Below are 27,035 nucleotides of genomic sequence, written 5' to 3'. Positions count from 1 at the left end.
TAGCATTTATATACCTCACCCCTGAATCGTTTTCATGGATGCACTATTGTTTGCAAATTTAGCTTTTCCAGCATCCCCTTGTTGGTCTCTTTCATTCCTCAGCTCAGCATTGCCTTCCCTGAATTTTCTCTTGAAGTCAGACTTACATTGTATTCATTGTATTCTACAGGAGAGAGATGCAGCATGTGCAGCTCATGTTCATCACTGCTTCTCATTGAAATAAGGAAAGATGTGAAATGTTAGGGGAACTTCAAGGTTTTCTGTAGAGACCCTCATGATGCACATTGATGCTAGGACCTTTTTGAACATTTGAAGTGTCTGCTGAGTGATGATGGTTAAAAATCTAAGTAAATGGTTTTATAAATACTTTGATGTTTGGAGAAGCCTCATAAAACAGCACTTATAGTGAAGCTGACTATCTAGGGATTACAGGGCTATTTAAAGGACATAGTGACCTTGAGAAAGCCATTTGGAAAAAAGAAGCAACCACCATAGGGTACATCTACACTGGACTAAAAGATATGTAGCACGTCCCGGGCTGGCCCAGGTCAGTCTGGCTGCAGGGCTAAAACTTGCGGTGTAGATGTTCAGACTTGGGCTGGAACCTGGGCTCTGGGACCCTCCAAGGCTGAGCCCCAATGTCTACACTGCAATTCAACAGCCACATAGCCATGCGTGGCGGGTGGAGCCCCCCTTTGGGGAGGCTAGCTCCAGCCCTGCCCCTTCCCCCCCTCATGGCCCCAAGACCACCCCCCTTCAGCCAGAGGAGCCCCAAGACCACCCCCCTGCAGTGGGAGGAGCCCTAAGACACCCCCACCCAGAGGAGTCCCCAGACCTCCCCTCAGCTGGAGGAGCTCCGAGCCAGCCGAAGCCCCGAGACCCTCCCCCCACACTGGTGGCTGGAGCTCCAAGACCCTCCCTGGGCTGGAGGAGCCCTGAGTGGGCCAAAGCCTCGAGCTCAGCTGCAGCCACGCTGCATCTCCCCTCCCCAGACCCCAAGCCACCAGGAGAAAAGCATGTGTCTGTCTTCTCCGGAAGAAGCTTTTGCTATGCCCCATGCAGGTTCCTGGGCAGCTGAGGAGGCGGTAGCACATGCTGCTTCCTCAGCTGCCCTGGAATCTGCAGGGGCATAATAAATCAAAAACTTCTCCCCAAAACCCTGAAAATGGGGTTCTGGTGGCCACGGCAGCACCAGGGGAGGTTGAGCCTCCCCTGGCCTATTATAACCCGCTGCCCATGCCCATAGCCCGAGTCCTGCAAGCCTGAATCAGCTGACCTGGGCCAGCTGCAGGTGCTTAACTGCAGGGTAGACATATCTATAGAGAACAGGGAATGCAAGTGACCTCACACTAATCCCAAGAGTTCCTGGAAAACTCACAAAATGCACTCCCCCAATCATTTGGCAAGATGCACTTAGGCCTCTTGCAGGACCCCACAAACATGGGCTTTTTGCAGATGCATGAATCTCTCACTGTACCCTATTTTGAAAATCTGGTTCCTTAACTTTCTGAGCATGTGATATTGCAAATAATGTAAACTTAACATATTAAATGCTATTACCCCATTCCCTAGGTATAATGTAGCATCTACCTTTATCAGGGTTATTTAGCTGAAAAATATCAGGATGTTCAGGATCATCAGGCAGTGCCACCATCCAGCCCACAATAGAGACTTTTTTACCAGCAGTAGATTTATACTAGAAGAGACAGACAGATCAGTTACAATTAGCAGTAGCATGATAATGCACTGGGTTGACTTCTAACCATGAATACAGAGCAGACAAATGTGCTAGCTAGGAGTGACCATATTCGCTTTTTGAATGCACATTGCCAGTCCTGCTCATGAGGATGATACATCTAAAGAATGGTTTGCTTTCTAGAACAAATTAATATACTTTGCTTACGTGTTTTCTTTCTGTGCCTCTTAATGATTTTGCTCCGAAGTAGAGAAGAGTTGACCCTGAAAGTGTAACCCAATATCTAGTCCATGAGGAGAGCTGAATAAGAAAAAAGAAAATAGGTACAAATATGGCTTATTAATTTCCGATACTCTGAAAACGAATTAACAACTAAGTATTAGAATTATCTGTTTAAAGTAAGGAAGCTAATAGGAGGAGGGAGCTGGGGCCAAATTCTCAGCTGGTGTAAATCAGTATAGCTCCCTAGGCTCTGGTTGCTGTCTATGAGAATGCAAGATACAGCAAAGAAAATCCACATTATCCTAATGTCTCCTCTAGAAATCTCAGGGCGGTTCATTTCAGTGCAGAGCATAGTACTGCCCTCTGCTGGGCATATCTTATACCTGCCTCTGACATTTGGTCAACATAATTGATTATAAGTAATTTTTCAGAATTTTTGGCTAATCAAAAAGTCAGAAAAAAATTTGTTTCAGGTCGAAAGAAATGTTTTGGTTTGATTTTAGGGATTTTTATCTGTTTTTTAAGTAAAAACAAAGGAAATGAAGACCTAGATTCACAAGGAAACCTGGGCACCGTTCACAAAATTGAGGAGGAAGTTGTGGTCTTACTCATTCTCTCCTGTTGAAACTGTTCCACTTTGTACAAATAATTAAAAAGTAATTGGCGCAAGGACTAGAACCAGGGTGACACCCCCCCATTCCCTGACGAGTGCCCTAATCACTAGGCTATAGAGTCACTCTCACTCACTGTATTTATACAAAGTGGAACACCTTCAACAAAAGAGATTGATATCAGAGCCCACCCCAGAATAGCCAATAGATTGGTCCTGCTCTGGAGCAGGGACTTGAACCCTGGTCTCCCATATCCAAGGTGAATTCCCTAATTACTGGGCAACTGGTATAAGGGATGCACCACCAACCCGTCCTCTTTCTTCCCCACCACCCTTTCATGAATCTAGCCAAAAAAATCAAAACATCTTGTTCTGGGAGTGTTGAAATAAATCATTTGGACATTTTCAATTTTTTTCATCTATTGAAAAAATGTGCTGAAATTGATGCAAATTCACAAATTATTTTGGTTGATCTGAATCTACATTTTTTGTTTAAATTACGTTTCAGCCACATAATTTTGCACAGCTCTAATTACAAGGTTATTTCCACAGTTCTTCAAATCTCTTAAGACTAAACCATGAAGCTACAAATAAAAAGTTGTAAGAGGATCAAAGGTAAACCATGGGATTTCCATTGCATCATTTTCTCCCTTCCCAAAGAGGGCCTGAGACGGAGGCTGGGGGAATCCTGTGAATCTATGGCATGATGCTTGTGCAGAGAGCTGGTTCTCTGCAATACTACCTGCGTCTCCTGAAGAGCCATTCAGACTTTGTGTCCTGCTTGCAACAGAACACAAAGCTCTCCCACTGATGTGAGGGGGATCTGAATGTGAGGAGAGGGATCCCACAGAAATAGATGCTGACAGGCCTTTACAGAAGCTGATGCTATATAGAGTTCCTCTTCTGATCCCACCTCTGTGGTGTCCCTTACAAACACACAGGGAAAGAACTGATGCAGAGCAGATGCTGGGAGAAAAGGAAACATTTTGTGTCTTATGTTTTAATAGAAAGTGATTCTGAAGCAAAACATTGTTCTGTTTCCTGGAACAGAATTAACTGCCCTGCCCTGTTCGGCTTTGCACTTCAGTCTGAAGCTAACAATGTAAACAATAACAGCCATTATCAAATTAGGATCACAGTAAAGGTCCAACTTACTGTAGGTTTTCTGCCTTCCTTTAGTAATGTCTTCCTTCTTAAAGGCCCTTCCATGGTAATGACTCCTGTTGAACTCCCTAATGTGCAGTTGCAGGCCCCTGTTGGGCTGAAGTGACAAACACTATCATATTTAGGTGAGCAGACAAACAGGAACAAATAATGCTCTTAATAAAAATTATTTTTCATAGAGGTTTTCCATGCAGTGTTTGCTATTGCATATATAGAGAATCATCGAAACTTGGCTCTGTAGTGTGTATGTTTCAGATACCTAAACAAAATAATCAAGTTATCTGAAAAATTCTAGTAGATTTCAGGAAACTGGAGAAATGTAGTGCTCCATGTTATACTGAGTTATGTTTGATTTACATAGTGGTAAGCCTAGAAATAATTACCTTTATTCCAGAAAACCAGGACCCATGGTAGTTCTCTTACTGTGCATAGTTTCTAATTACAACACATACGCAACCTATATATGTTTATATGAGAGAAAGTGAAGAATAAATTATCCAATTGAAACTACGGGAGGAATATCTGATGGAAATAATGTACTTTCAGAAATCAGAATTAAATCAGGCCACCAGAACATGCCTTCACTTTTGCAGAATGTACCAAGGCATCTTTAAGAACCCAAATAGCTAGTGCCTCTGTTTTAAGAAAAAATATATTTTACCATAGGTGTAAAGCAGCAATGGTGTCTGTGAACATTCAAAATAGATTAGTGACATGTTTGAAACTGTTTGTATTAAAAAAGCCAAACTATAGGATTAAGCATGTTAAAAATCTTCCTGCAGATGATCTGTCACTGGAAAATTTGACCACACTACATGCACAGTTCTACTCTGCGTAACTGTTAAGCAAACTGAAAAAGCAGTGACCACTAAGATACCCACTGCTGCCTTCTCCACATTACAATCAATTGACATTTATAATTGTTTGAATATGCTTATCACTTATTATTATGTAATGTGTTGACAGAGTTCTTGGTGCTTCAAAAAATAGTGAAAGACACTGTTCCCCCAAAGCTTACAGTCTATGATGGATTTGTATGTAGATTACACACAATTTACATATCTGAAGTCCATACCTAGATTTGCCAGTAACAACTACAAGATGATTTTTAACCGGAGACAGAAGATTTTGCTTTGTGATACCCCCATAACAGGCAAATCACATGAATTTTCTCATCTATTTAAAAAAAGTTTTATTTTGTCATTATTAACATAAATAAACTTTCCATACAAGTATTAACAACTCCTATTCATAACCTGTATTTGCTACCTTTAAAAGTCCTGTGTTTAGTCAACTTCTTATTATTGATGTATTTATTTTGTTCAGATTCCAAAAATGGTAACCATACATAATATAAAATTTACTTGAGCCTGACATAAGGCTGTCCATCATTTTTTTCATTGAAAGGATTTCCCATAATTTATTTCTCTTTGCCTCTAATGATGGGGTATCTATCTTTTTCCAAAAATGAGCTATCACACAGCTGACTGCAAGCAGTAATTGTGTTATCAACGAGCCCTACACCAAGTTAGTAACCTCTTTTAAAATGTAACCTAATAGACTCATTATGGGTTTTGTGGGTGGCCTCACTTCAGTTATCTTGAAAATTCCTTTTGTTATTTTGTCCAAAAATACTATTATCTTAGGGCATTCACAGCATATATACAGAAAGGTCCTTATTTCTCTCCATCCTTTATATGTATTATACTTCACTTAAATGGTATGAGGTACAACTGATAACATATTTTGCAGTAACCTTCCTTAATGGCTACCCAAATAGATGAGATTTTGGCCTTCCTCTATATATTTTCCCATTGCCCCAAAGTGACATCTGTTTTTAGATTATTTTCCTATTTTCCCATAAAGATTATCTTATCTTTTAGAACCATCAGTAAATTGTTATATCATGAAAAAAAGATCAGGCCCTTTGAGGTGGCCTTTACCATAATTAATATTTCTAGCCTCATTAATGGTCACCTGCAACTTGGGCTTCCTACATGGGATTTGATATAATGCTTTACTAGCAAATAAACCAGCATGGGTATGTTAATAATCCTCATTAGTTCTTTGATGGTATTAATTTCCATAATTTTATCATTACAGAATAACTGGCTGTTACTTGTATATCCTTTTTCCTTCCATACATTATATGTGTTGGATTAGATAACCTTAGTTGAAATTCTGGATCATTTTTCATGTGCTTAACTTTGCGACCACAATGATGTTCTTTTAACATAGGGTTTGTTCGTGTTTGTGTGTGTGTATAATTTCCTAGGTTTTTGAAAAAACAAATGGGAGAAAACAGAAATTCCATCATATCGACACCACATTGTTCATCAGTGTAGTTGGAACATTTAGATCCACAACACAGACCTGTGCTGCTTGAGCTTAGTGAGTAACTAATAGCAATAATAGATCATCATCCTCTATGTGAGCCAGAGAGGCATGGGACACTTTCCCAGTGTGTTTCACAGACATTTGCTGACAGAAGAATGGTGAGACTCAGGAATCTTGGGTTCCAGTTCCGGTTCTGGAAGGGAGTGCATTCTAGTGGCCACAGTCTCTTCTGTCTGTTCCTTCCAAACTTGACCCCCTTCTGCCTCGTCCCCTCCAACCTGTCCCTGCCCTGGTCCTGTTTCTTATCCACCCATGTCTCTTTGTTCTGGTTCCAGTCCCAGTCTCCACTCCTCAGGCTTCTCATCCCAGTCCCTTTGCCCAGCCAGTCCTAATCTTCTCCTCTAGGCTCACTGTCCAAGTCCCAATCACTTCTGTTGCCTCCACAGAACCAGTCCTAGTTCTCCACTCCTGGCTCCTCATCCAGTTTCCCCCCTGCCTCACTGATTCCCAGTCCTATCCTCTTTGTCCAATCTCAGTATCCTTCAAGCTCCCTGACCCAGCTCCCCTCCCTGGCTCCGGATCCCAGTCTGTTTGCCTAACCAGTCCCTGTTCTTCCCCTGCATCTCAGCCCTGGTCAGAGCTATCCCCTGGTCTCGTTCTTCCTCACACTAGTTCCCAGTCTCAGTCTCTTTGTTCATCCAGTCCCAATCTCCCTCATTCCCCCAACTTCTCCTCCAATCTCAGCATTTCCCCCCATCCAGCCAACTGACTCCCAGGTCCCCCTCCTCCCAGTTTTCCTTACCAGATACAAATCTCCTTTCCTGGTTCCCAGCCTCAGTCTCCCTGCCAGCTGGTCCCGGTCCCACTCCCAGTTTCTTTCTCCAGCACTCCAGTCCCAGTCTCACTAGATTCCTTGTCCCAATCTACTCCTTTCCATCTCCCTGGTCTGGCTTTTGTCTCCTCTGCATTCAAAGCACTACTCAATGGACCATATACTCCACTGTCTTGCAAAATAGTTTTAAAACAGGATTTGATACCAATGTATACCCACTTTGCACAGGTGCAACTAGCAACACAAGATGGCAGGCAGTGAAGAATTAAGCCTGGTGCATCCAAAAGTGACTCCTAAATGTTGTGGATTGCTCCTAGAGGTTAGGCAATAGCACTGACTATTGGAAATATGTTTGATGCTGGGGAAGAGGTCAGTGGATGAATAGAATGCTTTGCTCCCACGGCTTAAAAATCAGAATAAATATTGAGGACAAAACATTCCAGAAGTTCGAGGGAAAACACATAATTTGGAGTTTCATCCTAGTGCGATGCAGAAATAATTCAGGAGTCTGGAAAAATAAAAAGTCTGGAATTGTGGCAACATAAAAGCCCCACAATAGCTCATGGTAATGACCTCAGAAATCAAAAGGCATTAATGAAAGCATATTGACTAATGGCGTGAGAGAAGAGAAACTAAGTAATAGTGCAAAATTACTTAAAGCATAATGTTGAAAATATTGAGTTCCTTTTGTCACACAATAAGATGGAATTCCTGGAATTCCATGGCTACATAAGAAACTCAGATATTCAGTAGGGACATTCTTTTTACAGAAGGGTGGGTAGGAGATGGTCTGTTAGGAATTTGCTGCCTCTAGTATCTATCTAGTATTTTGTGATCATAACACTGAAATTTCAATACCCAAAAATATACCCAGGCCAATGCTGTTTACCAGAAGTATATCAATCATATACTGATTAATGCACACAAGTAAAAGGTTATGTATGTGATATGGCATTTATTGCACAATCTCATTCATTTATGAACAAGCACCCTTTTGTCTATAATCAATAATACGATTATGAATATAAATACATGTTGATGAAAACAATACATCTATAAGCAGCACCTACACAGGACTCTGGCCTTGGTCCAAGTGAACTACTTGTGGTTACACAGAGTCATGCTGACTTTGCGGATGCAAGCCAGAGATCAGCTGCTGTTTTGCCTTTTTTTTTTTTTTTTTAAATATTCTGGATTGTGTTCTTAATAATTTTTCAGGGTGCCTATGGGATAGGTGGTTTTCTGTTCTATGTTTAATTTAAATATATCAAATACATTTACATAGAAAGAAATCTAAAGTACATGGAAACTTTCTGCTGGATATTTACAGATATTTCTCTGGTGTTGCAGGTAAAGTAATTGATTTCTTTGTGTTGCTTTGTTAAAATTTGTACTCAAAACAGGGAAATGCAAAATTGATCAGAAAGGATCTCATTTCTGCACAGATTTCCTTTTTTAGCAGCCTTCTATTTCCTCTCAATGGGGTGATATAATGGTGCAGGAACTGGAGCAATGAGATTAGGGGGGTGGGGGGGGGAGGCTGGTAAACTTTTTGGCCTGAGGGCCACATCTGGGTATGGAAATTGTATGGCGGGCCATGAATGCTCACAAAATTGGGGGTTGGGGTGTGGAAGGGGGTGAGGGCTCTGGGGTGGAGCCAGAAATGAGGAATTCAGGGTGGGGGAGGGGGGTCCAGGCTGGGGGTTGGGGTGTGGGTTGCGGGTGAGGGCTCCAGCTGGCAGTGCAGGCTCTGGGGTGCAGGAGGGTGGGAGGGGGATCAGGACTGGGACGGGGGTTGGGGTACAGGCTCCAGGCGGTGCTTACCTCAAGCAGCTCCCAGAAGCAACGGCATGTCCCCACTGCAGCTCCTACACGGAGGCGCAGCCAGGCGGCTCTGTGTGCTGCCCCGTCCACAGGTGCTGCCCCTGCAGCTCTCATCGGCTATGGTTCTTGGCCAATGGGAGCTGCGGGAGCGGCGCTTGGGGCAGGGGCAGCGTGCAGAGCTCCCTTGCTTCCCCTACGCATAGGAGCCAGAGGGGGAATATGTTGCTGCTTCCAGGAGCTGTGTGAGTCACGGCACACGCGGAGCGGGGCAAGCCCTTGACCACGCTCCTTGGCAGGAGCTCGAGGGCCAGATTAAAACGTCTGAAGGGCCGGATGCGGCCCCTGGGCCTTAGTTTGCACACCCCTGGGGAAGAGTCTAGTTGCTGTTCTCATTTAACATCCTTTCCTCCTCTGTGACTAGGGCCCTATCCTCATCAAGGGCTATCTTTTATTTCTATTATAAAGCTTCTAAGAATGTTTCACCAATTGAATGATCTGAGAGGCTCAATGCTTATTTGGAAAAATTAAGCTGTCTTGTGTGGGACAAACAAACAAGTGTTCCAAGAAACACACATACATTAAGTGTATTTTCACAAAGAAAGAAAATGTACCTGATAATGCCTCATAAAGTCAACTGAACAACGTGCATTACAGCATCAAATAATCCAAAAAATCAGAAGTGAAAACCCCCCAGCAGCAATCTAGTTCAGACCCTGGCCAATGCAGGGAATGTATTTTCAAAAGCAGGAATTATTTAGGAGATATAAGTGGGTATAACTAGAAGTAATGGAATAAAAGAAAGAAAAGGAAAATTTAGAATGCAAAGTCTTCTTGGCAAGAGGACTGGCTTGACACCAGAACTCTCTCTTCTTTAGGTATGACAAAAAAACCTGCCCCCCCCATCACTGTAGTATCTGAGAGTTTCTGAAAGGAAGTGGGGGAAGCCCCCAATAAAGCAAGACTGGCCAAAGCACTCATATACCATTGTAATGGAATGATAGAAATTATGAGAAGATGTACTGTAGTGAACAGTCCTTCCCTACTCCTTGGGGGATGGACTAGAAGTGATTTATTAGTTCTTTTATACCTCTGACTCCTATGAATTAGTCTGTGGTTTTCAGAAGCAGATACCTCAAACATACGTGTACAAGCCCCAACATATTTTCCAAAAGCAGCTATATTAATAGTTGTCTCCAGTGGTCCCTGTAATGGCAATCAGAGATCATTTCTGCCTGTATTTAAGCATTAAAACACTGTATGCCATGGGTTATGCCTTGGGGCAGTTAAGAGATGGTGATCCTGAGATCACTTGGGGCATTTCTAAAACAGGTCATCACCACTTTCCTCATTTTGTATTTTAATCTTGAGCCACAGGATCAACACAATCCCCTCTGCTACCTGCCTGCAGTTACAGAGGGTTGTCAAGATTTTACTAGTCCAGCTCAGGTGGCTGTAGTCAGATTTACATATTATATCAACAATTCCATTTCCTGCTATCAGGGAACTTTTCAGCCAAACTTAGGGAGTTTCATGTTAAAACTTTGAGTACAGGTGAGGTTCACATGTAATCGATGATTCTCAGGGCTACAACTTTGAGCAAATCTGTATTTTGTCTCTCCTTCGCCTATAAGTCAGCAGTGAACCAGCTGAGCGGCGGCGAACAGCAGAGCAGCTAACAGCAGGAGTTTGCCCGGGATCTGTGTTGGTGAGTATCTGAGTGTGTGTTTGTTGTGAGGATCTGAATGTTGTATCTGAGTGTTTGTTGTGAGGACAGTTTGACCGTGTGTTTGATTGGTTGGTTGAAAAGGGCGGGAATTGGGAGTGCTTTGTTTCAAGTGAGCCTGACTGTATCAAAAGCCAGTCGGCAGCGAACCAGCTGAGCGGCGGGGAACCAGCTGAGCAGCGGTGAACAGCAGAGCAGCTAACAGCAGGAGTTTGCCTGGGAGTTCGCCTGGGGAGAGCCCACTGAGGCTTACATCTTGCCAGCTACTCTGAGTCGTTACTGCATCTCCTGAGGAAGTTCGTAGAAGGAAGGTAATATGGATGGGGGGGTGTTCAGCTGTTGTGACCTGCACTGGATGTGCCATGTTTGTCTTTCTTCCACAGGACAGAAGCAACTTTGTCTGTACAAAGTGCAAGCTGGTCTCCATATCGGAAGAGAAGGTTCAAGGTCTGGAGAAACAGGTATCAACCCTGCGTTGCATAAGAGAAACTGAAGATTTCCTGGACAGATGTCAGGATATGCTTCTACGGGCACAAAGTTCTGAAGATTCACAGCAGGCTGCACAGCAGGGACAGGGGGCTGGTGAAGAAATTTGGCATCATGTGACCTCCAGAAGAAGAAAGGGGAACGTCCATGTACCAGCAATGCAGATACAGGTAAGTAACCGTTTTCGTGTTCTCTCCACAGGTACTAATGCGGAGGGTGGACCAGATGATACGTCTGAGGGAAGGGAGCAGAAGGAGACTCCGCCAGTTGGAAGGCATGAGATGCACTGTCCTAGGGTTGGGGGTTCCATGACCACCGCTCCCAAGAGAAGGAGGCGGGTGGTGGTGGTCGGGGACTCTCTCCTCAGGGGGACTGAGTCATCTATCTGCCGCCCCGACCAGGAAAACCGAGAAGTCTGCTGCTTGCCAGGAGCTAAGATTCGTGATGTGACGGAGAGACTGCTGAGACTCATCAAGCTCTCGGATCGCGACTCCTTCCTGCTTCTCCACGTGGGCACCAATGATACTGCCAAGAATGACCTTGAGCAGATCACTGCAGACTACGTGGCTCTGGGAAGAAGGATAAAGGAGTTTGAGGCGCAAGTGGTCTTCTCGTCCATCCTCCCCGTGGAAGGAAAAGGCCTGGGTAGAGATCTTCGAATCGTGGAAGTCAACGAATGGCTACGCAGGTGGTGTTGGAGAGAAGGCTTTGGATTCTTTGACCATGGGATGGTGTTCCAAGAAGGAGAAGTGCTAGGCAGAGACAGGCTCCACCTAACAAAGAGAGGGAAGAGCATCTTCGCGAGCAGGCTGGCTAACCTAGTGAGGAGGGCTTTAAACTAGGTTCACTGGGGGAAGGAGACCAAAGCCCTGAAGTAAGTGGGGAAGTGGGATACCGGGAGGAAGCACGAGCAGGAGCGTGTGAGAGGGGAGGGCTCCTGCCTCATACTGAGAAAGAGGGGTGATCAGCGGGTTATCTCAAGTGCCTATACACAAATGCACAAAGCCTGGGAAACAAGCAGGGAGAACTGGAAGTCCTGGCAAAGTCAAGGAATTATGATGTGATTGGAATAACAGAGACTTGGTGGGATAACTCACATGACTGGAGTACTGTCATGGACGTATATAAGCTGTTCTGGAAGGACAGGCAGGGCAGAAAAGGTTGGGGAGTTGCACTGTATGTAAGGGAGCAGTATGACTGCTCAGAGCTCAAGTATGAAACTGCAGAAAAACCTGAGAGTCCCTGGATTAAGTTTAGAAGTGTGAGCACCAAGGGTAATGTAGTGGTGGGAGTCTGTTATAGACCATTGGACCAGGGGGATGAGGTGGATGAGGCTTTCTTCCGGCAACTCGCAGAAGCTACTAGATCGCACGTCCTGGTTCTCATGGGAGACTTCAATCACCCTGATATCTGCTGGGAGAGCAATACAGCGGTGCACAGGCAATCCAGGAAGTTTTTGGAAAATGTAGGGGACAATTTCCTGGTGCAAGTGCTGGAGGAACCAACTAGGGACAGAGCTCTTCTTGACCTGCTGCTCACAAACTGGGAACAATTAGTAGGGGAAGCAAAAGTGGATGGGAACCTGGGAGGCAGTGACCATGAAATGGTCGAGTTCAGGATCCTGACACAAGGAGAAAAGGAAAGCAGCAGAATACGGACCCTGGACTTCAGAAAAGCAGACTTTGACTCCCTCAGGGAACTGATGCGCAAGATCCCCTGGGAGAATAACATGAGGGGGAAAGGAGTCCAGGAAAGCTGGCTGTATTTTAAAGAATCCTTATTGAGGTTACAGGGACAAACCATCCCGATGTGTAGAAAGAATAGTAAATACAGCAAGCGACCAGCTCGGCTTAACAGTGAAATCCTTGCTGATCTTAAACACAAAAAAGAAGCTTACAAGAAGTGGAAGATTGGACAAATGACCAGGGATGAGTATAAAAATATTGCTTGGGCATGCAGGAGTGAAATCAGGAAGGCCAAATCACACCTGGAGTTGCAGCTAGCAAGAGATGTTAAGAGTAACAAGAAGGGTTTCTTCAGGTATGTTGGCAACAAGAAGAAAGTCAAGGAAAGTGTGGGCCCCTTACTGAATGAGGGAGGCAGCCTCGTGACAGAGGATGTGAAAAAAGCTAATGTACTCAATGCTTTTTTTGCCTCTGTCTTCACGAACAAGGTCAGCTCCCAGACTACTGCACTGGGCAGCACAGCATGGGGAGGAGGTGACCAGCCCTCTGTGGAGAAAGAAGTGGTTCGGGACTATTTAGAAAAGCTGGACGTGCACAAGTCCTTGGGGCCAGATGCGTTGCATCCGAGAGTGCTAAAGGAGTTGGCGGATGTGATTGCAGAGCCATTGGCCATTATCTTTGAAAACTCATGGCGATCGGGGGAAGTCCCGGACGACTGGAAAAAGGCTAATGTAGTCCCCATCTTTAAAAAAGGGAAGAAGGAGGATCCTGGGAACTACAGGCCAGTCAGCCTCACCTCAGTCCCCGGAAAAATCATGGAGGAGGTCCCCAAGGAATCAATTCTGAAACACTTAGAGGAGAGGAAAGTGATCAGGAACAGTCAGCATGGATTCACCAAAGGCAAGTCATGCCTGACTAATCTAATTGCCTTCTATGACAAGATAACTGGTTCTGTGGATGAAGGGAAAGCAGTGGACATGTTGTTCCTTGACTTTAGCAAACCTTTTGACACGGTCTCCCACAGTATTCTTGCCAGCAAGTTAAAGAAGTATGGGCTGGATGAATGCACTATAAGGTGGCTGGAAAGTTGGCTAGATTGTCGGGCTCAACGGGTAGTGATCAATGGCTCCATGTCTAGTTGGCAGCCAGTATCAAGTGGAGTGCCCCAGGGGTCGGTCCTGGGGCCGGTTTTGTTCAGTATCTTCAGAAATGATCTGGAGGATGGTGTGGATTGTACCCTCAGCAAGTTTGCAGACGACACAAAACTGGGAGGAGTGGTAGATATGCTGGAGGGTAGGGATAGGATACAGAGGGAGGATTGGGCCAAAAGAAATCTGATGAGGTTCAACAAGGACAAGTGCAGAGTCCTGCACTTGGGACGGAAGAATCCCATGCACCGCTACAGACTAGACAAATTGGAGGATTGGGCCAAAAGAAATCTGATGAGGTTCAACAAGGACAAGTGCAGAGTCCTGCACTTGGGACGGAAGAATCCCATGCACCGCTACAGACTAGGGACCGAATGGCTAGGCAGCAGTTCTGCAGAAAAGGACCTAGGGGTTACAGTGGACGAGAAGCTAGATATGAGTCAACAGTGTGCCCTTGTTGCCAAGAAGGCCAATGGCATTTTGGGATGTATAAGTACGGGCATTGCCAGAAGATCGAGGGACGTGATCGTTCCCCTCTATTCGACATTGGTGAGGCCTCATCTGGAGTACTGTGTCCAGTTTTGGGCCCCACACTACAAGAAGGATGTGGAAAAATTGGAGAGAGTCCAGCGGAGGGCAACAAAAATGATTAGGGGACTGGAACACATGACTTATGAGGAGAGGCTGAGGAAACTGGGATTGTTTAGTCTACAGAAGAGAAGAATGAGGGGGGATTTGATAGCTGCTTTCAACTACCTGAAAGGTGGTTCCAAAGAGGATGGATCTAGACTATTTTCAGTGGTAGCAGATGACAGAACGAGGAGTAATGGTCTCAAGTTGCAGTGGGGGAGGTTTAGGTTGGATATTAGGAAAAACTTTTTCACTAGGAGGGTGGTGAAACACTGGAATGAGTTACCTCGGGAGGTGGTGGAATCTCCTTCCTTAGAAGTTTTTAAGGTCAGGCTTAATTGGGGATCGGTCCTGCTTTGAGCAGGAGGTTGGACTAGATGACCCCCTAGGTCCCTTCCAATCCTGATATTCTATGATTTGGCTTCCTGAAAAGTCTAGGGCTTGATCCTACTTCCACTGAAGTAATAAATTTCATCTTTTTGTTATTTCTATTATTTTACCTGTTTCTTGTGCAAGTAGATGCAGCTGTGCATTCCACTTAGGTGTGTGTACGCCCAGTGCACTGGAACTGGAGAAAGTTGCTTAGCAGTTCCATAGAGGGGACAGGAATCCAGTCTTACCTACCACATTGTATGATGCTTGTGAGGTATACTGGTGAATAAGATTTGTGGGAGGGTATGTTGATGCTGCTTTGCAGATGTTCCATATAGTTTACTGATGGCCTAAGCTAACACGACTTTGTTGTACAAAAATCAGTACAATGCACTATATTCTATCTGACTTAAACAGACAATATATGAAGAGTATTTCTAGTTTAATTCAGGAAATAAATTATACAGAACGAACAGGAAGCCATCCTTTAAACTTTCTTTGCATAGTTAATATATTTAAACCCCCAAATTAAGCAACAAAACATCCAGCTTTCATGACAAACATGCTTATGCAATGTCATAGAAGCCCACACCAATCAGCTTCTGAAGCTTGGAAGCCAGATGTATGTACTGGTTGAATCTCTATCGAAATATTCTTCTCTCCTCTGGCTAAGCCCATACAGCTTATATTAGCTCAGGGGTCATTTTGTGCAGAAATGGAAGGAAAAAAGAATCCCAATGAGTTAGTTTGTTCACCCAGTGATACTTCTGGAGACAAGATGCATTTGGTTTACTTAAGGAAAATATAGAGTCTCAAATGAGAATTCATCACTGCATGCGGAGAGAAACAGACCCACCACCTAATTGTACCTGTAGACACAGCTTCGACTTCTGGGAGAATTCCGAATTGGTACTCGCCAGTTAGGCCCCAGCGTGGCATACAGCCGACCCCTGTTTGTAAATGTAAACATGAGTTCTTTTCTAATACCATAAATGCTATGGTGAACATCCATTCAAAACATATAAGGAATAAAGTGAGAGAGACATATGATACTAATCTCTAAGTAAGACTACAAGGCATCTGTATTTACTCAGAAATGGAAAAGATTTAATTTTCACGTTTGTAATAAAAACAAGTATTTTTGACGTCTGTAAGAAGTGCAACATGTTTTTATGGAATACTAATCTTTGTGAATGAACAAACATAGGGAAAGATCCAGGTTGAGGTTGAACACTGCACACACAGCTTGCATTTGCTGGTAAAAAATAATTCACAATCTATGTGTTTGTGAATCTGTTTTCCATAGCTCAGAATGAAATATTTCCTTTTACTTGGATCTACTCTCCACTTTTATCTCTAACAAGGAAGGATTATTCTGAGTGTTCATTTTGGGAATAGATTATTTAGGAATTTGACTTTTGGATTCATATTCTTGCCATAATACGAAAACTGACATGAGGAATTCAGGAAACAAACAAAATAAACAAAACAGTTATAAAGATATTGCAAAAAGAATAACAAATTAGGGTTTTTTGAAATGCCATTTTCTCCCCATTGGGCACTGAACTTAGGATTTGCCCATAAATGCTATATAATGGGTTTCATTATTTCAGTGACATACATATGATATGCTGATAACAGGCACAACACCAAAGCAGTTCCTATCACAGGACATTTTCCTAAGTGACTTCCAGGGCTCTACTAATTCTTCCCAGAGCAGGGTTGCCCTCTTACAGGATTTTTATTCCCTGCATGCCTTTCTGGAACTGACCCTTTAAGTATGGCACAACCAAGTAGCTGTAGCCCGGAAGGGGCCGTTTGGCAAGTGGTTTCCCTATCTTCTGTTAACTATCTGATGTGTTTTCCCTAGATTTTTGTTTCTTATTGAGATAGAGATAGCACATCCTTAAGTCTATTATCAAGGAAAGGAATTAAGTGTATGCTCTATTTTTAATGTGTATTTAGGAAGCTTTAGTCCTATAAGGACTGACGTGATAAAGGATAGCAGTTCTAAACTTAGTCAGTGGGTGTTTGTGGCTATAATAAATGTTCTTTAACAGATCATGCACTGTATTGTATGTGTATAGCTAATGCATACCCTGAAAAAAAAAAAAGCTACCATGCCTGCCCTGACCCCATTGTTTAATCTATGTTTGTACCAATTCAAGTTCAAAAGGGATACCGTTGTGTGAGATGCCTAATAATCAGGGTCTAGAGTATAAAGCTGATGATTCAACATATTTAAGATTTAAAATAAACCAATGTTTGGATTGTAAAGCAGGTTTTCTCAGACATATGGATTCACCTTAGATTTATTTCCTCACAGAAAGGAGTCATGCTGTAAACAGAAGCACACGTAACTCTACAGAAAATAATTCCCTCTGACAGCAAATAAGAGTAAATATCCCTTTTCAGTATAAAAATATACAGGTATAGGTTTCATCAGTAGTTTACAGAAAAGTTCACATACTAAGGTCCAAATTCCTCAGCAACTGCCTGCCATCTAGAGTCACAAAAACAGTCTGATGTGGGAATCTAAGTGGGTGCCTTAAACATAGCTTTTTATACTTCTGAAAACTGATGTGGTCTTAGTATTATACATATTTAGTTGCATTGGATTTATTGGAGCATTGTTTAGACATGGGGATTCAGGAAACTGTACACACTCTGGCATTATTTGGCCTGGCACATAAACATATAGAATTTGGCACTAGTATCTTTTTATTTATGGTAAAGTTTATTGATAATACTATTTTTAAAGCTTTTAATCCAGCAAGTCCTGCAAACTATAAGGCAATCTCTCCATTGACCCCCAAAGATATGAGGACAAAGCAGATGCTCTGCTGCTCCTTCCTGAAACACTGTTTTATTCAGATAGTTCACATGAAGTGGAGTGGGAGGGCAGAAGAGGAAAAGAATAAAGCAGAGTTTCTGATTAATCAGTTTACACATTAGTAACACATACAGCCAGCATGAGCTCCATTTGTAACATTTCCCATCCTCATTATGATCAAAAGGAATCATAAGAATGAGACCTCAGAATTGGAAAGTGTGATGAGGCTTGTGAAAAGCCTTTTTATGGATTTACACTATTCAGATAATTCAATGTACTGTATTTTGGTCAGTTGACCAGTTTGCCTAAAGCTATAGATTTCACAGATTTCAAAGTTAGAAGAACAGCCGTGTTAGTCTGTATTCGCAAAAAATAAATTGCTTAGTCTCTAAGCTGCCACAAGTCCTCCTTTTCTTTTTTTGTGAAAGTTAGAAGAGACCACTGTGACCATCTAGTTTTACCTCCCATATCACACAGATTAGAGAATTTCACCAAATGGTTCCTGCAACAAGTCCAATAACATCTCCTTCTGTTAGAGCATACTGTTTTAAAATGATATTCAAACCTGATTTAAAGACTCCAGGTAATGGAGAAGCCCCCATATGCATCAACTAAGTTGTTCCAATGATTAATTGCCCTCACAGTGTCAAAAATTTGCACTTTTTCCAGTTTGAATTTGCCTAGCTTCACCTTCCAGCCATTGGATCTCCTTCTGCTTTTCTCTGCTAAATTAAAGACCCTTCAACAGCATGGTCCACACAAACCTAAGTTTGATAACAACATAGTAATCAAATTACAATTATAATTATAAGTTCAGATTCTGCCACTGAAGGGGGGTTCCAAAGAGGATGGCTCTAGACTGTTCTCAGTGGTTGCCTATGACAGAACAAGGAGTAATGGTCTCAAGTTGCAATGGGGGAGATTTAGGTTGGATATTAGGAAAAACTTTTTCACTAGGACGGTGGTGAAGCACTGGAATGAGTTACCTAGGGAGGTGGTAGAATCTCCTTCCTTAGAAGTTTTTAAGGTCAGGCTTGACAAAGCCCTGGCTGGGATGATTTAATTGGGGATCGGTCCCGCTTTGAGCAGGGGGTTGGACTAGATAACCTCCTGAGGTCCCTTCCAAACCTGATATTCTATGATTCTATGAAATCCAAAATACATATTTTTATGATGCATTTCTTCAAAATGTTTGTCATTTCTCTTCCTAAGAATTAGTTACCAATGATTTGAGAAGGATCTCCTGATTCAGAATTTTTCCTGTTACTGGAATATCCCTATTTTGGCAATTGTAACAGTTTCTTAGCCCCTAAAAACAATTAGCCCCTTAGTTATTTTATGTGGTATTGAGTGAGGAAAATGAAGACACTGAGTTATAACTCACCTTTCAAGCCCTGAAGACAGCTCCTCACTAAATTCTGAACTTTCACTACTTCCTAGAAAAGGAAGAATATAGATAAGTGAAAAGCTCAAGGAAAATTAAAATGGCAAGAACCTGGAATCACTAGGAGAATTTTGACACAGTACTATGGAAACTGATCACTGAAGCTAGGTCTGAAAGTTCCAATCTTTAGAGATCAGGATAAAATCTGACTTCAGAAATAGATTACATGCTCCTTCCTGTCACTGTGTAGTTCTGCTGAATGGGTGGTTGCTGCTGCTGTAATTTTAAATATACATCGTTTAAATGTGTCCTTTTGTTTTAATTTCATGCTGCTGCTATTCCTACAGAACTTCAATACTGCAGGAAGACAGAATAAAGTCAGGTCTGTAGAGTGACTTGGATTATTTCTACCCCAACATTTTAAAATTAAAATAAAGCTATTAGAGATGACAGTCACTGTCTTTTTATCAAGCAACAGAATTTGTAACATGGAGAACACATTAGTCCTGTGTCACTGTTTGGAGCCATGTGATATTAGCTTGATGCCATTTACATCAATGGTCCCTGTCCACTTCATGTCACTCATACCTTATCATTGACCCTGGCATAGCCATCTGACTGAAATGCAGCCTCAGCTGTGCAGAAACAGATTTTGCTGTAATCTGTCAATGACTGATCTGCTAATGCTGAGTATAAAGCAGAGTGGGCTCTCTCTCAATCCTGCATTTACCTCTTGGTTAAGAGGAATTCAGAAGTTTAGTGAAAATCCCACGTTCTTCTTGGTCAAAAGTACTTCTAGCCTGTCCATCTCCTTTCTACTATAGGGATAGGCTAAATCACATAAGGAAGTGCCTGTGGGATCCACAGGTCTTAGGTCTGCAGTTCCCCAGACAGCCTTTGCATTCTGGCTGCCACCTGGTACCCTGCTTGTAGCTAGGGGCTGAGAGACTAATGGAACCCTGGTCCCATCAGAGGTACCACCCACGGGTGTCCTGACTGGCAGGCTCATGCTCACTGATTGATTCAGCTGCACTATTTAAACCAAAAGGAGGCCCAAGAAGTGGACTCTGCAACAGGGTGAATTCCTGGTTGGCTGCTACATCAGACCCTGCCTTCTCACCTGACTACTAAGCCCTGCTTTTCTGACTTGTCCCTGGATCCTGCTTCATTGTCCTGTTCCTGATCCCTGCCCCTGGCATCTGACTCTAGCCCTGGCTCTGACCCCTGGCTCAAGACTCCTGACTCGATTTGCAACTCTGACTCAGATTCCTGGTCCGACCTCTTATTCTGGCTCCAACCCCTGGCTTGACTCCTGATTCCTGCTCTGATCTCTGGCTTGATTCCTGATTATGGTTCCAGCTTTAGGCTTGACTCCGGCTATGACCACTAGGTCTGACTACTCAAGCCTGGTTGTGATACTGACTTTCTGTTGACTACCGTGCAGATTCTTAGTACTGTTTGAAACATGACTACAGCAACATGCACCAGAGAACTTTTACTGCATGCCAGCAAGGTCCTCATGGGCCAGTTAGTTTGTGACACACTAGTGCGCAGTAGAATTTACACCCTTCTGGAGTGGACTAATGCAGTGTAGATAAGCCCACAGTCATGCTTTTATGACCATAACACCCTGCTGCCACCAGCATCCTTCTTCTGTAGAATCCTAATGAAGTAGTTGATGTCTCACACAGGCCAGAGTTACTTGCCCTATGTTACTCCTGGGGGAATTCTGCACTACTGTGCGTGTGCAGAACTCATGTCCCCCGCAGATTTCTTTGCTTCCCCACAGAAAAATGACTTTCTGACAGGGAAGCAAAGGAAGCTGCAAGAGCAGTCACACACCACTCCCTAGCAGCGCAGGTACAACATTTCAGGCACCCAGAGCAGCCGGCAGAGAGATCAATCACCATGGGGCTAGGGACACCCCAGCCAGTGGCTCCTACCCTGAGCCAGGATCAGCTGCTAGTCCCGGCTGGGCTGGAGGCAGGAGAGGATGGGACCTTCCTCTTCCCCTGTAAAGAGTGGCTGGGGCTGTGTCAGACCCACCCCCAGAAACCTCCCCCAGCTGCAGAAAGCTCAGCATCCTCCCCTGCTGCCTGCCCCCATCACTCCTCAGCTGTGGCAGGAGGGGTCACTGTACGGGGAGCTGCTCCCACATCCACCCAACCTCTGTACATCTGGACCTCCCATACCCAGATACCCCTGCAAGCCTCACCCAGTACATCCAGAACCCCCCTATCCCTCCATATCTGAACCCCACCCCACTGAACCTTAACCCCTGCATCTGGAGCCCTCCTGCAGCCAGACCCCCCCACCTCCAGACCCCCACCCCTTCACCCAGACCGCCTCCCACTGAGTGCACTCAAACCCCCACCCTGATGCAGCAACCCCTGCACCACCCTGAGCCCCCACATCTAGACCCCCACACCACTGACCACAAACTAGCTGCACCAGACCCCACCCCATCAAGCCCACTCCCTCAGCACCCAGACTCCCCCACTGAGCCCCCCACACCCAGACCCCTCTGCTGAGCCCCAACAACCTTCACCTGGAAACCCCTGCAGAGTCCCATTGCCCCTGTACCTGGAACCCCCCAACAAGCCCCTGTGCATCCAGATCTCCCCACACCTAGACCCCCCACTGAGCTGCCTGCACCCAGATTGTCCCACACAAAATCCTCTCACCCCACACCTGGATCCCGCCACACTGAGCCCCCCACACTTGGATCTTGACTGGTTAAGCCTGCCCACACCTGGTGTGCCTGGCACAGAGGGGCAGGGCCCCAGGGTGTTTTTGGGACAGGCCCAGGCCTTGTGCTGTGTCAGGGTTGGGTGCAGCCTCACCGCTGAGTCTGTGTCCTGGGCGTGGGGGGGCTGCAGGGTGATCTTCCTCCTCTGTGCACCTAGTGGCCTGTGCTCCCCACTGTCATGCTGGAGCCTCTGCATTTATTTAGTGACAAATAAAACTTGTAGAATTTTGCAGAATTTTAAAATATTGTGCACAGAATTTTTAATTGTTTTGGTGCAGAATGCCCTCAGGAGTATTGCTATGTGATGTGCTAGCAGTTGCTAGTAAGACAGCAAGAGTAAGGTAAATTGAATTTTGATGATTCAGCCTCTGGCTGGAACAATGTAGATTTCCCATTTGATTTAATCACAAGGCATCTTGGCATGTTAGTCTGGGAAGGAAACTGTCAGCCTTAACTTTAAGGCTAATTTGCTTTTGCAAGCAGCATAACAGTGACATTTTCATGAGGAATACACCAGTGAATGAAACAGTTAATCTTTTTTGTTTCAGCTTTCTTTTACAACAAACCAGAACTGGGACAAAGGTCAGAAGGATCACGTGAGTAGCTTAAATGACCCAATTGCACAGTCCTGTCTTTAGAATGGACATTTGTTTCAGATTAATTTCCTCAAAACTGCAAAGATTGAAAACCTCAATTTTTCCTATCTTGAATAAGTTGTTTTGATTTTCTTCCATATAGACTTGAGCTACAGTAAACCAGTAAAAGACTAGAAAAGGTTTTATGGCTCTAATTATTGACAGTAAGCTTCTTTAAACAGTTCCTATCCTTAAAAGCATAATGACAGGTTTCAGAGTAACAGCCGTGTTAGTCTGTATCCGCAAAAAGAACAGGAGGGTTGTGGCACCTTAGAGACTAACCCATTTATTTGAGCATGAGCTTTCGTGAGCTACAGCTCACTACTTCAGTCAGATGAGTGCGTCCGATGAAGTGAGCTGTAGCTCACGAAAGCTCATGCTCAAATAAATGGGTTAGTCTCTAAGGTGCCACAAGTCCTCCTGTTCTTCTTAAAAGCATAGCGCACTAATGCTCTTCTTTCTTTTTACTGTGGTTTGCTCAGGTTACTCTGCTTCCTATCTGCTCCTGGCAATGCCTTCATTATAGGACAAACCCCAGGCCAACCTCACTTTACACTAATACAGGTTAAAAACATGGGTCTTGTGCAAAAATAGCTCTTACACTTATTCTCATTTCATTAGGGAGCTATTTGGTGGTAAAAAGTGCTGGTTTGACATCCCATTTATGTACAGCATGGACATTGGCAGAACTTCCCCCAGACCCTTTCTATCTTGTTCTAGCAAGACAATCTCTAGCGGGGGGAGAATAAATCTGTGTGGATGAGTTGAGCTAAGCTGCACAAAAACTGAGTGGGTTCACAAGGCCTCGGGGCAGCTGAGAGGTGGTTCCAATCTACTTCCTCCCAAAAAAGTGACCAGTCTTTGTTTGTTTAAAAGCTAAACAATCTTTCTGCTTCTGTAGTTATAGGTGCCATTGCATATTTTCAAGCAGCAGAGACAGACAAGCAGAGAATTCAGCGAGCCATAGAGTTCTTACCTATGGAAATTCCATTGGTGAAAACTGAGTTTAGAGTGTGGTTTCTGACAGGACTGTGGGATTCTAGGACACTGTCATCCAGCAGGTGGCGTGGCTTCTCTGTTGGAAACGTTGCACTTTTACTTTCAACTACACTGAACTGACACATCATACTGGAAAGTTGGGAAAGAAAAAAAATTCAAAAGCTCTTATGTAATCTGATAACATCCATTCATCCCTGTTTTCTTCCCACTCAGACTTTGCCTCACCATACAATGATCATAACTGTCAATAAGTTTTTTAATGGCAAGCAGTTAAATGGGACTTCTCACATTTTCCTACTGCTCATACATATGCTGCATTTAAACCTAATCAGGCTTTGGATTTAGTAGTGTGTATAGTTAACAATTGTTGTATTTGTGCAGATGGGAATTTATTACTTTTAATTTATTTGCTCTGACTCCTCACTGTATAGAGGCTGTGTAATCTAGTGGTAAGAAGCATAGATAGGAGACTGCATGCTACACAGCTAATTCACTGCTGAATGATCCTCAGTTAACCTTATCAACAGACACTGTGTGATACTGGACAAGTCACATGAGCTCTCTGCCACAGTCCATCCTCTTGTAAAACTGGGTAGATGTAGAAAGGAGATGCTGTCACTGATCTGAGTTTTCCTCAATAAATGGTGAAGAGGGAGTCTCTCTCTAACCCATACAATTCAGCTAATACAGTACAGAAAGGCCACAACTTTTCAGAACAGTAGTGCGTGCCAAGGAGATTGTAATGTTCCTTGGATGGATCACTGAGATGTTAAAAATCTGTTATGCACATCAGTGCCATTCTTATACTATCCACTTTGATTTGTGTGAATGTCTGAAGTGAGTATTGCCAACTATTCCTGGCACTAGCAGGAAGCATGGTTTCAGTCAAAACAGAAAAGTGTTAAGACATCTTTCTGGAAAATCCTGAAGCACACAAACTAATGCCTGAATCACTCCTATAGGACTAGAAATGGGAGAGGGGCATAAGAGGAAAACTGACTGAAATATCTAAGAACTTTCAACTGCTGGATTAATCCCTAATGATGCTTGAACTGACAGAAGCTGAGACAGTGTGGAGCACCCACTTGTTTCCCAGGCTGTTACTCTTCCTGTGTCTTGGTACAGGAGGGGTTGGGAGGCTGGCTGCCACTGAGGCATCAGGACAAGTTGGTCTCCTGCTGAACCTCACAGTTGCTGACACCTCTGATGGACCTAAAAGTAGAAATAAATTAATGCTGAACTGATGCAAAAAACAGAAATTTCAGGGGCTGGTTTTGGTTATTTTCTGTGTTTGAGAGGGCTCAGAAATCCAGCAGAGATTTTCAGAAATAACGTCTGATGATTAAACAGCCACTACTTAAACTGGATTGTTACAGATCTCAAAAGGCAGCTGCATTTATGAAATAGTGTCTCTTGCCTACTGGGTTACACCATCTGTTTTTATAAAGGATCCGTCCAATTAAAGCAAAATGGAAATGGAAGTCATCCTCAAAACATTCCTGCACATATTGTTAATGATGGACTCCCACAAAAAGTCTTGGCCACTTACAACTGTTGGATTTGCCAACACATAACTTGCACAGCCATAAAGTCAGTTTGTGCTTCAAGGGTAAGCAGTCATGTCTAACAAAACATATGTTCTGAATTTGGTTCGAAACCCATCCAGCTGTAAACAGTTTGCTCATATTGACTCATAGCATGAATATCTGAGAGAAAGCGGGGACTTTTCACGTAGCTTACAGCCAGACAGATGTGTTATTTCTCAATTATCTATGATCTTTGGGAATTTAGGAAAGTCTCACTGAAAATTATCCTCCTTCTCATTTCCCAGATTTTATCAGGGTCCATAGTCACCATGCAAGGCTGCTCTCATCCCTCCTCCTGAATGCTGTTTGCAAGAGGCTTGCATGATCTTGACCAGGAAGCAGAGAACAACACAGTTAGCAATTTCTTATGTCTTTGGAGGTAGGTTACTGCACTTGAGGCTGTTCTTTGTTTCACAGTAAGATTAAACAGTTCTATTTCACTTTTAAACTGTTTAGTTGTGACTTTACCACTGGTGACAGACTCCAGAGGGATGGCCTTGGAAGAGGCTGCTCACATGGTCCCCAGTTCAGGTACAGCTCAGGCAGCAGTAGTGCAAGCTTCCCCAGTATTCTACAGAGAACACTTCTTGAGGGTTTGAGAAGAGCTTAGCATCTGTGGCCTCTCTGCTGAAAATGCCCCTAGGGGACCAACTGCGATGGAAATTTTGTGATATGAAAAGCCATGTCTAACTGACCAAACGTCCCCCTCTCCTCATCCCAAGTTTAAAGCTGAGATATCTTTTTGGTTTGGACATATATGTGCTGGAAATAGATAGGTGCCATCAGCACCCATATAGAGGAGCTTTGGTTTAAAATGTTCCTAAATTGAGGCAGAAGAACATTCCACTTCATAATGTAAGAGTTGGGTTTGGAGAAAGGCTAATATCAGGAACAGCTGGGCATCTGCCACACAGGCCAAACACCATGAACAGGACAGGCATAGAATTTGTTCCACAACAGTTTCTCCTGCTTTGGCCTGAGAGCTCATGACACAGACCGCAGTGAGTCAAAGAGCAGTTGCTTCCTCAAGAAAGAACAGTGCATCCATTAATAAGAGGGAGCTGCTAACTGGAAAAGAGTTGATATTATAAAATAGATCCAGGACTTTTTACTGTCCAGTCGTCAGCCTGGAGTTTTACTTATTTAGGCGAAACAGATAGACCTTGGTGAAAGATTATTTACACTGTAATTTCTCCATATTGTAGGCTCAAAGATGCTACCATGAGCTGTGCCATCAGTAGGAGCAAATTACAGTGGCTTCTCAGTGTCAGCAATGGGAAAACTAACTGTTCAGCTTCCCAGGAGCACCTTTTATCCTACTTTTTAGTTGGACAAAGAAAGTGCATAGGGACAAACCAATATTGTGGAAGGAGAGAGATGACATTGGTCCTTATAACCAAAAGAGAGGAAATAAACACTTTAAACGTATCATTTACTGCATCATCATTTGGTGGGTACACACAAAGAGAATTTATCTGCTTTTGTCTTTCACCTTTTTTCCCAATGCTCATCTGAATGTGTTCTCTGTTGCATTTGTCCTTGCTACAACTTTTTTATCACATGAATGAAAATACATGACACTTACCAAATTGGAGCTTCTGTACAGGTAAGATGAAATAACAGTTATACTCTGCATTTATAGAATTTAGTACATACGTGGAAGAACAGAATCCGATGCTTACAAACATGATAGGTAAGTAAACATTTTTACCAAGAAAAGGACCACAAGGAAAGGACTTCTTCAGGCATAGCTACTCTTTCTATGTATAACAAAGAACTTGCTGGTCACAGAGTAAGCAAACTAAATGTAATGGAACAGTACATTTTTTTAATGGAACCTTGAAATAATGGTGGCCACCCTCTGAAAAGATCTGGACAAGACGGAAATGATTAAAATCAGCACTTTTAGTTGTCACAAAGTATAACCAAAGTTTCTATTTCACTCAACCTCTGGCAGATAAAATAAGGGGTTTTAACTTTGGTCAAGGAAATCCCTCCCTCAGCATACATTCTATTACAAAGTGCATATATGATAGTTCATTGCAATTCATAGCTGTTTAACATGAAGATGAATTCAACTTCCATTCTGGAAATCTAGATATTTTGTTTCCTGAGCAAAA

The 27,035-nt window shown here is 43.4% G+C and overlaps 1 protein-coding gene across 9 annotated transcripts in view; it reads right to left on the bottom strand.

The window, feature by feature from the left end:
* The window catches only part of RALGPS1 (Ral GEF with PH domain and SH3 binding motif 1), a 398,334-nt gene that overhangs the window by 5,897 nt on the left and 365,402 nt on the right, over positions 1–27,035 (bottom strand). For 8 of the 9 annotated variants that reach the window (XM_048823454.2, XM_048823456.2, XM_048823452.2 and 5 more), the window contains 7 exons: positions 24,415–24,541; positions 23,307–23,458; positions 18,947–18,998; positions 15,599–15,679; positions 3,684–3,789; positions 1,904–1,996; positions 1,591–1,696 (listed from right to left, as the gene is read on the bottom strand). In XM_048823454.2, the coding sequence (XP_048679411.1) occupies positions 1,591–1,696; positions 1,904–1,996; positions 3,684–3,789; positions 15,599–15,679; positions 18,947–18,998; positions 23,307–23,458; positions 24,415–24,541 (717 nt within the window). The remainder of the gene's footprint in view (positions 1–1,590; positions 1,697–1,903; positions 1,997–3,683; positions 3,790–15,598; positions 15,680–18,946; positions 18,999–23,306; positions 23,459–24,414; positions 24,542–27,035) is intronic. The other variant, XM_048823466.2, reaches the window with a different exon arrangement.

The sequence above is a fragment of the Caretta caretta genome, chromosome 16, assembly GCF_965140235.1.
Source record: "Caretta caretta isolate rCarCar2 chromosome 16, rCarCar1.hap1, whole genome shotgun sequence".
In the NCBI taxonomy this organism is placed as follows: Eukaryota; Metazoa; Chordata; order Testudines; family Cheloniidae; genus Caretta; species Caretta caretta.
The sequence above is the reverse complement of the archived record's forward strand: the minus strand, read 5'-3'. Positions and strand labels throughout refer to the sequence as shown.